At 42.5% G+C, this 11,540-nt stretch overlaps 1 protein-coding gene across 1 annotated transcript in view; it reads right to left on the bottom strand.

Moving 5' to 3' along the window:
- The window catches only part of LOC122559939 (synaptonemal complex protein 2), a 238,107-nt gene that overhangs the window by 106,015 nt on the left and 120,552 nt on the right, over nt 1-11,540 (bottom strand). Inside the window, exon 10 of the mRNA XM_043710048.1 lies at nt 823-866. Within this exon, the coding sequence (XP_043565983.1) occupies nt 823-866 (44 nt within the window). The remainder of the gene's footprint in view (nt 1-822; nt 867-11,540) is intronic.

Below are 11,540 nucleotides of genomic sequence, written 5' to 3'. Positions count from 1 at the left end.
GCCTTACTGAAGTCCATATAGATCACATCTAGCGCTCTGCCCTCATCAATCTTCTTTGTTACTTCATCAAAAAACTCAATCAAGTTCGTGGGACATGATTTCCCACGCACAAAGCCATGTTGACTATCCTTAATCAGTCCTTGCCTTTCCAAATTCATGTACATCCTGTCCCTCAGGATTCCCTCCAACAACCTGCCCACCACCGACGTCGGCTCACCAGTCTATAGTTCCCTGGCTTGTCTTTACCGCCCTTCTTAAACAGTGGCACCATGTTTGCCAACCTCCAGTTTTCCGGCACCTCACCTGTGACTATCGATGATACAAATATCTCAGCAAGATGCCCAGCAATCACTTCTCGAGCTTCCCACAGAGTTCTCATGTACACCTGATCAGGTCCTGGGGATTTATCCACATTTAACTGATTCAAGACATCCAGCACTTCCTCCTCTGTAATCTGGACATTTTGCAAGATGTCACCATCTGTTTCCCTACAGTCTATATCTTCCATATTTTTTTCCACAGTAAATACTGATGCAAAATATTCATTTAGTATCGCCCCCATTTTCTGTGGCTACACACAAAGGCCGCCTTGCTGATCATTGAGGGGCCCTATTCTCTCCCTAGTTACCCTTTTGTCCTTAATATATTTGTAAAAACCCTTTGGATTCTCCTTAATTCTATTTGTGAACTTCGTCATGTAGTTCATTCTCACCTACCTTTTAGATTGCGCAAGAGTTTTAATCCTTCCTGATTGTGCCATATCTTTAATTCCACATGTTTATATTTCACAACATTAAAAATGCTGCAAAATCTATTACATACCTTTTATTTGCACAGTATTGTTGAAGTACTGGCTCGTATTTCATCTGTATAAAACATAATACACATATTAAAGAAGTATTTCGGCATTCCTCTACTTTGAACCATTTAGGATAATAGGGGGCACTTACATTGGGGAAATTAGGAATACTGTGTGCAATTCGGGTCTCCTTCCTATCAGAAAGATGTTGTGAAACTTGAAACGGTTCAGAAAAGATTTATAAGATTGTTGCCAGGATTGGAGGATTTGAGCTCTAGGGAGAGGCTGAACAGGCTGGGGCTGTTTTCCCTGCAGTGTCGGAATCTGAGGGGTGACCTTATAGAGGTTTACAAAATTATGAAGGGCATGGATAGGGTAAATAGACAAAGTCTTTTCCCTGGGGTCGGGGAGTCCAGAACTAGAGGGCATAGGTTTAGGGTGAGAGGGGAAAGATATAAAAGACACCTAAGGGGCATATTTTTCACGCAGAGGGTGATACGTATGTGGAATGAGCTGCCAGAGGAAGTGGTGGAGGACAGAACAATTGGAACAGTTAAAAGGCATCTGGATGAGTATATGAATAGGAAGGGTTTGGAGGGATATGGGCCGGGTGCTGGCAGGTGGGACTAGATTGGGTTGGGATATATGGTCGGCATGGACAGGTTGTACCGAAAGGTCTGTTTCCGTGCTGTACATCTCTATGACTCTAAGTGTAAATTAAACATTGCTGAAAAGAAACACAAAGTTGAAGCCTACTTGCTGACCAGCACCTTTCTAATTCAAACTGAAACACAATAGATTTGTAGATGTGAAATTTGAAATGCTCCTACAATACCTCTGGCGATTTTCGTAGCTGCCCACACAACAACTCATTGTGGAAGGGTATAATTATTAAAAGCCTTTGAATTAGCCAGATCATTACACGAAGGAACACTACCAGTCAATTTCACTGACATTCTTGACCCATGCAAGTCTGTTGATTGTATCTCCTTGCTGCTCACCATAAAGATTTTCATAAAACTGCAGCAGGGACTCACAACTAGTGCAATTTTAAGGCACAAACACTCAACCTGGAGGGAAGTTGATTTAAAATGAACAATAGGTTACCATGAAACAGGAGGTGGATCGGGCACAATCAAGAAACATTCACTCAAATGGAGAAGGCAGAACAAACATATCCAGAACTCTCTGGATGAGGGAAATAGAAACTAAGATAAAGAAGAAAAACGCTTAAAACAAGTGTCAGGTAGAAAGTAAAATTGGGGACCAAGATGATTATTGAAGATTTAGAGGAGAGGTAAAAGGCAAATAAGAGAGGCAAAGAGGAATTGTGAGGAAAGACAACAAAAATAGTTTGCCTTCAACGGCCATAGAAAAATGTGCTTGAAGTTCTTGAGAAAGTTTGTAGCTCAGGTTGTGGAGGAAGTTGTTGACTTGTTCAGTGAACTGCTAAGTTAATTTGCAGACGATTCATCACCATACGAGGTTACAGCATCACAGCGCCTCCGGTGAAGAGTTGGTATTCTGTCCCACTTGTTATTTGCGTGCCCTGAATTGTGGAGGTGGATGGGATCATTTCCAATTTTGTTTCTTAGTGATTGGTATATGGGATCTAACTCTTCATATTTGTTAACAAAATACGTTTTTGTTTGGCTTGAACTGGGATGGATGCGTTGTCCCGGTCAATTAAGTATCCTTCTTTGTCTGTGTGTATGGATAGAAGTGATAGTTGATCATGTCTCTTGGTAGCTAGTTGGTGTTCATGTACCCTGAAGGCTAGGTTTCTTCCGGTTTGCCCCATGTAATGCTTGTGGCAGTCTTTACATGGCATTTTGTATATAATGTTGGTTCTGTTTGTTGTGGGTATGAAATCCTTTATATTCATCAGTAGTTGTCATAGTGTAGTTGGTGGCTGGTGGACTACCATGACACATGGAGTTGGAATAGTCTGGTGGTCATTTCCAATATGTCCTTGATGGATGGCAGTGACCAGTGTATCAGTACAGCGCAATATCCTCCACCATTTTCGTGCACCTACAATTATACCTCACCATCAAAAATATTTTTCCCTCCCCAAACCTGTGTTCTGCAGAGACCATTCTGTCCGTGACTCCCTCGTTAGGTCCACGCTCCCCACCAACCAATCCTCCACACCCAGCACCTTCCCTTGCCACCACCGAGGTGCAAAACCCACACCTCCCCCCTCACCTCTGTCCAAGGCCCTAAAGGATCATTTCAAATCTGGATTAGATTTCCCTGCACAACCTCTCACCTCAGTTACTGCATCCGTTGCCCTTGATATGGGGAGACAGTGGAGTGGTACAAGCAACATCTCTGGTCTGCATGCACCAACCAACCACCAACCACTGACTGCCCTGTGGCCAACCGTTTCAACTCTCCCTCCCATTCCCACAAGGGCATGCAAATCCTGGGCATCCTCCACCACCACCAAATTAAAGCCACCCATCAACTGGAGGAAGAACACCTCATCTTCCATACCGGGACCCTACAACCACATGGCCTCAACACTGACTTCACCAGTTTCCACATCTCCCCATTCCCCACCTTATCCCAGGTACAACCCTCCAATTCAGCATCACGCTCTTGACCTGACTGTCCATCTTGCTTCCCATCTATCAGCTCCATCCTCTCCACTGACCTATTGTAATCAGTTCCTACCTGCATCCCCTATCACCCTCCCACCTACCTTTTCCCCTGCCTCACTATTTATCTCTCAGCCCCCTCTCCCTCCACATTCTGATGAAGGGCTAATACCCAAAATGTCAACTCTCCTGGTCCTCGGATGCTGCCTGACCTGTTGTGGTTCTCCCAACATCATGCTGTTCGACTCTGACTCTCCAGCATCTGCAAACCTCACTTGGACGGCACGGTGGCACAGTGGTTAGCACTGCTGCCTCACAGCGTCAGAGACCCGGGTTCAATTCCCAATTCAGGCGACTGACTGTGTGGAGTTTGCACATTCTCCCCGTGTCTGTGTGGGTTTCCTCCGGGTGCTCCGGTTTCCTCCCACAGTCACAAAGATGTGCGGGTTAGGTGAATTGTCCATGCTAAATTGCCTGTAGTGTTACGTTAAAAGGGGTAAATGTAGGGGTATGGGTGGGTGGCGGGTCGGTGTGGACTTGTTGGGCCGAAGGGCCTGTTTCCACACTGTAAGTAATCTAATCTAATCTAATCTAATCTAATCTAATCTAATCTAATCTAATCTAATCTAATCTAATCTAATCTAATCTAATCTAATCTAATCTAATCTAATCTAATCTAATCTAATCTAATCTAATCTAATCTAATCTAATCTAATCTAATCTAATCTAATCTAATCTAATCTAATCTAATCTAATCTAATCTAATCTAATCTAATCTAATCTAATCTAATCTAATCTAATCTAATCTAATCTAATCTAATCTAATCTAATCTAATCTAATCTAATCTAATCTAATCTAATCTAATCTAATCTAATCTAATCTAATCTAATCTAATCTAATCTAATCTAATCTAATCTAATCTAATCTAATCTAATCTAATCTAATCTAATCTAATCTAATCTAATCTAATCTAATCTAATCTCCTAGTTGCAGGAGAACCTTGTGGAACTGTACATTTCCAGTTCTATCAGGGAGGAAGCTGTACAGGATCTGTTAGTGGGAAATGAGGTAGGCCAAGTGGAGAATGTCAGAGTAAGGAAGCATTTGGGAAATAATAATCATAATATATGTTGTTCTGGTATAATGTGCATTTCATTAATGCAAATTGGCTATAACACGATCAAAGAATTGTGGATTCTGTTTAGATAATGCAAACTTTCTACTGAACGGATATAGCGATTTTCTTTAGAGGTATTCTACAGCACAATTTTTTATAATGATTTTCCACAGCACAATTTTCTATAGCACACGGTTGCAAAGGAGCACAACTGTCACATTATACCAGAATGCCCTGCACAGGTTTCAATATTAAGATGGAAAAGGATATAAAGCAGTTAAGGATTAAGATGCCAGACTGGAAAAGAACAGACATGAGTAGTCTAAATTTTGGAGCGGATCACTGGAAAAGCATTTTGGTGGATAAAGCAGTAGATAAGAAATGGGAGACTTCCAAAAGAGAGATGAACAGAATGCATAATAGGTATACACATATGAAAAATAAACATAAGATATGGATGATAAAGGAGGCATATGATGTATAGCAGGATAATAATAGGAGTACCTCAAATGTAGAAGAGAGGCTAAGGCTGGGTTAAGGAAGGCAAAAGAAAAAGCATGAGGAAAGGATGCCTGGCTGCAGTAGAATAAATATTAAAATGTTCTTCAAATATATTACAGGTCATTTCACCATAACATGCGTTTGGTGAACGCAAATTCACTATAACATCATTGACGAATTTGGGACATTGTTTGTAAAGCATGAACATTTAAAGGGTGTATTGGTTATAACATGATTCCGGCTCCATTAGTTTAATTCATGCTGCTATTACACATTTTGCTTATAACGAGAATGGAACTACTGCGTTACTGCAGAATCAATAGGAAAACATAAGGCAGGAATTGAGTGAGGCCCATAGGAACATGCAGGGATAGCTGCTCACCGAAGCAAAAGGAATGGCAGAGATACTAAATGAGAGATTCTGTTGTTACCAAATTAGAAAATGGTGATAGCGGCCCAATTGAAAATGTGGGTATTGAGAAACTGATCAGTATCACGATAGATAAAGAAGAGGTGTTAAAAGGCTGATAGCTGTCCAAGTAGAGACGTTGCCAGGCCTAGATAAGATGCAACCTAGATTGCTGAGAGAGGTAAGGGGACAAATCATGGAGTTACTGACAGAAATTTTCAAGGCTTCTCTGAATTAGACTTCTAATTAGACAGGCTTCTGGAGTTGACCTTGGAGACTAGAGGATTGCAAACATGATATTGCTGTTTAGGAAATGTGAAAAGAATAACCCTGGAAACTATAGACCTGTCAGCTTGACATCAATAGTTAGATAACTGATGGAGACCATAAGGGATAAGCTAAATATACACTTAGAGAAAAATAAGTTAATGCTACAAAAGTGAATGTTATAGAAAACTGTTTTTCTCTCTCCTTTCCTCTCAACTAACATATAAATGCAGGTCATAACCTTTACATCTGTGAAATTGGCGAATGGTGGAGTAAATGTGAGGATTGAATGGCCTAAGTCTGCTCCCATATTTAATGGTCTTATGGTCTAAAATAACATGACTGAAGCACAGGCAGGTTCAAAACTTTCCTCAACCCAATGAAGGGAGATCTCAGGCCGCATATCTAACTGAGTGAAGGTTATCAGGATGTTCTAGAAAGAAATTGCCAGGTGGAAATAGGATCTAATAGGGGTATCTGCTTAGCCCACCATTAATAAATAAATTATCAGGCACAGATGAAATAACAAAACACTTCAGAAGAACAGATCATTTCAAGACGGATCATGCTGACACTGGCTTAGCACCTAGCACCTTGTTCCAGTACAGCATGTAATAATTTAGAAAGTTTTGCAGATAAGCCCTGACAATTTAAGCTGGACAAATCCAGTCAGCAAATTATCAGTCGACCATGCCATGAAGGAAGAGATTGCTTACATTGATATTAAGCAAGAAACAACCCACTCATTGAGTGCAGGGTCACTTGGCTCCTGATCTCCTTAGAGCTCTGGTCTATGCATGAAACAGCTGAACTCCACAAATGAGGTGAAAGTAACTGCTCTTGATATCAAGGCAGCATCTGATAGAGCATGGCATCAAGAAGCTCTAACAAAACTAGAGTGAATGGGAATTGGAGGGAAAACTCTCCACTGTTTGCAGTCATACCTGGTAGTCTGAGTTATTAGGAGAGGCTGGATAGGCTGGGACATTTTTCCCCTGGGAGACTGAGGGATGACCTTATAAAGATCTATAAAGTCATGAGAGGCACAGATAAGGTACATAGCCAAAAGCTTTTCCCGACGGCAGGCGAGTCTAAAACTAGAAGGCATATTTTTGAGGTAAGAATAGAGGGATACAGAAGGGTCCAGACGAGTTATTTTTTCACACAGAGGGTGGTGAATGTCTGGCATTGGCTGCCAGATTTAATGGTGGAGGCGAGTACAATTTTGTCATTTAAGAAAGGCTTGGACATGGATGGGACAGGTATGAATGGACGGCATTAATTATGAAAACAAGATGGCATGGACAAGTTGGGCCAAAGGGCCTGTTTCTATGCTGTAAAAGTTTAAGAAACTATCATCCAGTTGCTGATGAGCTACAATGCCTCAGGGATATCCGGTTTTACGCTGTTAAATCTGTTCTAAGTTTCACCCATTTAGTAACCGAGGTTGTGCCACATAATATGCTGGAGGGTTGAAAGTGAAGGTGCAACTTTGTCTCCACAAGGACTGTGCACTAATCATTCGTGCCAATACTGAAGCACTTGAGACAAATTGATTGGTGAAGTCAAAATCAGGTAGATTTTATGCTCTTGGTGGTCCTTCACCATTAGTTTCACACACAATTTAGCACATATGTTCTTTTGGACTAGCCATGAGAAACTAAGATGCAGGCCTAGAAGTAAGCCATTCAATCTATCGAATCTCCTTTGCCATTCAATTAGATTACGGTCGGTCTGATAATCCTCATCCTTGCTTTCCTGCCTTATCCCAATGCCCTTTGATTCCCTTACTCATGAAAATTCTATGTCAGCTTTGAATATATTTAATGACCAACTCAAAAACCTTCTGTAACAAAGACTTCAGTACTTTTAGAGAAAATATGTCTCCTTATCTTGTCTTAAATTGGCGATGCCATACTCTGAAATTATGCCCTCTGGTCCTAGACTCACCCACAATGGGAAACAACTTTCCACATTACCTTGTCAAGCCCAAGAAACTTACATTTCGATAAAGTCTCTTCTCATTCTTCTAAACACCAAAGAGTACAAATCCAATTTACTCAGCCTCTCCCCCTAAGTAAATCAAGCTTGGTCAGTAGTGGTGCTAATGATGGATGGATGTTGAACTGCCCTATCCAGAGAACATTCTCTGCTCTTGCCACCTTGAATGCTTCCACCAACTGGTGCTCAATATGAATGATATTCACTGGCTGAAGGACAGTATTGGTGATAATCAGGAGGTTTGCCTATGTTTCAGCTGATGCTGAGATTTCACGGTCCAGAGTCAATATTAGGAACTAGTAGGGCAATTCCCTCCAACTGTGCTGGCCCCCTGGTGGGTCTGACCTGCTGATAGGACACGACAGAATGATGATTTTGTATCTGTTATTGTCTGTAAAGTATGATTTTGTGAGTGTGGCAATGTCAGGACTGGTTGTGTAACAAACTTCCAAATTTTAACACAATGATAAGTAGGGCTTCTTAAGGTTGGCAGAGTTGAGTTCACACTGTTGTTTTTGATGCCTAAGTTGATGGCAGATGGTCCATTTAGTTTATCCCTTTCTATAGATTTTGTAATGATTAGATAAAATTTACTGATTTGCTATGCTATTTTAGAAGGCAATTAAAAGTCATCCACATTGCTGTGGTGCTGAAATTTAATTGGCCAGTTTAATAATTCTCTGCTGAATCCACAAGGAATAAAATCAATGTTTGATCCTGTAAAATGTCAAATAGTGATGTATATCTGAGGGAAACCTTTCAATCTATCACTCAAACTAATAAAGAAATATCTCTGACCAGAAATAATAACTTGGAGAAAGATGGAAGGAACAGTGAAGTGGGTAACTAACCTACAAGACTAGTTTTCCTTCTTCCATAGGATATGGTTGTTCCTGGCTGGGTCAGTGTTTATTGCCCATCTCTAATTGCCCTTGAGAAGGTGCTGCTGAGCTGATCTTTGAATTCTGAAACCAATCATCTTGCAGTGGGAGGTATATCGGAGTATAAATCTGAGGAGTTAGTGTAATGGAAAGTGTGGGCAAAAGGAGGGATGTTTTATTGTGTCCATATTTAGAACACAGATCAGCACTGCACAGTACAGGCCCTTGATGATGTGCTGGCCTTTTATCCTACTCTAAGATCAGACCCTTCATTGTACTAACTTCCATGTGTCTATCCAAGAATCGCTTAAATGTCCCTAATGTATCTGACACTACTACCACTGCTGGCAGTACCCACTACTCTCAGTGTAAAGAGCCTACATCTGACATCTCCTCTAAACCTTCTTCCAATCACCCTAAAATTATGCTCCCTCGTGACAGTCATTTCTGCCATGGGGAAAAGCCTCTGGCTATCCACACTATGCCTCTCAACATCTTGTACACTTCTATCAAATCACCTCTCAGCCTTCTTCGCTCCAATGAAAAAAGCCACTTCTCCTTGAACCTTTCTTCATAAGACAGGCACAGCATCCTGGTAAATCTCCTCTGCACCCTCTCTAAAACTTCCACATCTTTTCTATAATGAGGTGATCAGAACTGAACACAATATTCCAAGTGTAATCTAACCAGGATTCTATAGATCTGCAGCATAACCTTGCGGCTCTTAAACTCTTAAAGCCAACACACCATAAGGCTTCTTAACAACTCCAACAACCTGAATGGCAACTTTGAAGGATCTATAGGCATGGACCCCAAGATTCCACTGTTCCTCCATACTGCCAAGAATCCTACCTTTTTAACCCTGCATTCTTCATTCAAATTCGACCTGCCAAAGCAATGACTTCCCACTTTTCAAGATTGAACTCCATCTGCCACTTATCAGTCTAGTTCTGCATCCTGTCAATATTTCGTTGTAACATACAGAAAACCACCACACTATCCACAACTGCACCAACCTTCATGTCATTGGCAAACTTAATCACCCACCCTTCCAATTCCTCATCCAAGTAATTTATAAAGATTACAAGGAGCAGAGGCTCCAGAACAGATCCTTGCAGAACACCACTCATCACAAAGCTCCAGGCTGAATACTATCCATCTACCACCACCCTCTGCCTTCTATGGGCTAGCCAATTCTGTATCCAAACAGACAGGTTTCCCTATATCCCATGCCTCCTTACTTTCTGAATGAGCCTATCATGGGGAACCTTATCAAATGCATTGCTAAAATTCATGTATACTACATCCATTGCTCTACCTTCATCAATATGTTTTATCACATCCTCAAAGAATTCAGTAAGGCTTGTGAGGAATGACCTGCCCCTCACAAAGCCATGCTGACTATCTTTAATCAAATTCTGGTTTTCCAAGTAATCATATACAGGGGAACCTCGATTACCCAAACGAGATGGGCGGGCACTATTTCGTCGGATAATCGATTATTCGATTAATCGATTCAATGCCTTTTAGATTAGATTACTTACAATGTGGAAACAGGCCCTTCGGCCCAACAAGTCCACACTGACCCTCCGAAAAGCAACCCACTCACACCCATTCCCCTACATTTACCCCTTCACCTAACACTATGGGCAATTTAGCATGGCCAATTCACCTAACCTGCACATTTTTGGACTGTGGAAGGAAACCGAAGCACCCGGAGGAAACCCATGCAGACATGGAGAGAATGTGCAAACTCCACACAGACAGTTGCCTGAGGCGGGAATTGAACCCGGGTCTCTGCCGCTGTGAGGCAGCAGTGCTAACCACTGTGCTACCATGCCACCCACTCTCTCTGGGGCTCTGAGTTTTAAAGTCTGCTCCCCGTTCAAGAGACTGCAGCAGCACACTACGCGCGAGCCCCCCCGTCCCCAACACCGCCCCCGCAAAACCACCCCCTCGCCTGCACCTCAAACCCATCCAACACCGTTGCTCGCCTGACCCCCCCAACACTGCCCCCAACCTCGTTCATCACCGCCCTCTGCCTGCACCCCCAACCCCGTCCAACACCTCCCCTGCCCCCCAACCCCATCCAACATTGTCCCCCACCCCATGCGCACCCCGTCTATCCCCGGCCCCTCTCCCGGGCAGCCGGACTGTACACTAACAACAAGACTGCTGCTGCTCCTGCCTTTGTGTGGTAAGTCTCCAAATAGCACACACACACAGCCACACACACAACCTTTTACTGCACCTTTTTGAGAGGTTCCACGTTTGCCCTGTAAAGGTCAATGTTGGAGAGAGGGGGGGCGGTTTAGGGTACACCCCTCTGCAGAACTCCAGGGAAAGTGTGGGGAGAGAGAGAGAGGGCGGGAGGTCTGTCATTTGGAGATGGTGCCTGTTTAATCACTGTTAACCAAAGATGCGATCACTGTTGGAAACACGTCTTTGATGTAATGTTTCTTCGGGACCTCGAGATCTCCTTCGGATAATCTGATTTTCGGATAATTGGTATTTGGATAATCGAGGTTCCTGTGTATCCTGTCTCTCAGGAGCCTCTCTAATGTATTGCCCACCACTGACTACTCTGTAATCCCCAGGACTATTTCTATTCCCTTTCTTGAACAAGGGAATAACATTTGCCATGCTCCAATCATCTGGCACTACTCCACTGGCCAGTGAGGATATAAAGATCATCATCAAAGGCGCAGCAATCTCTACTTCACTTTCTGTAGTAATCTAGGGTATGTCTCATCTGGCCCAGGGGATTTATCCATCCTTATGCTTTTCAAAATGTTCAGAATATCCTCCTTCCTAACATCAACTTGTTCTAGCATATCAGTCTATTTCAAGCTGTCCTCTGAAACATCAAGGTCCCTCTCCGTAGTGAATACTGAAGCAAAGTATTCATTAAGGACCTCCCCTACCTCCTCGGACTTCAGGCTAAAGTTCTCTCCACTATCC

This window comes from Chiloscyllium plagiosum, chromosome 20 (assembly GCF_004010195.1).
Source record: "Chiloscyllium plagiosum isolate BGI_BamShark_2017 chromosome 20, ASM401019v2, whole genome shotgun sequence".
In the NCBI taxonomy this organism is placed as follows: Eukaryota; Metazoa; Chordata; class Chondrichthyes; order Orectolobiformes; family Hemiscylliidae; genus Chiloscyllium; species Chiloscyllium plagiosum.
The sequence above is the reverse complement of the archived record's forward strand: the minus strand, read 5'-3'. Positions and strand labels throughout refer to the sequence as shown.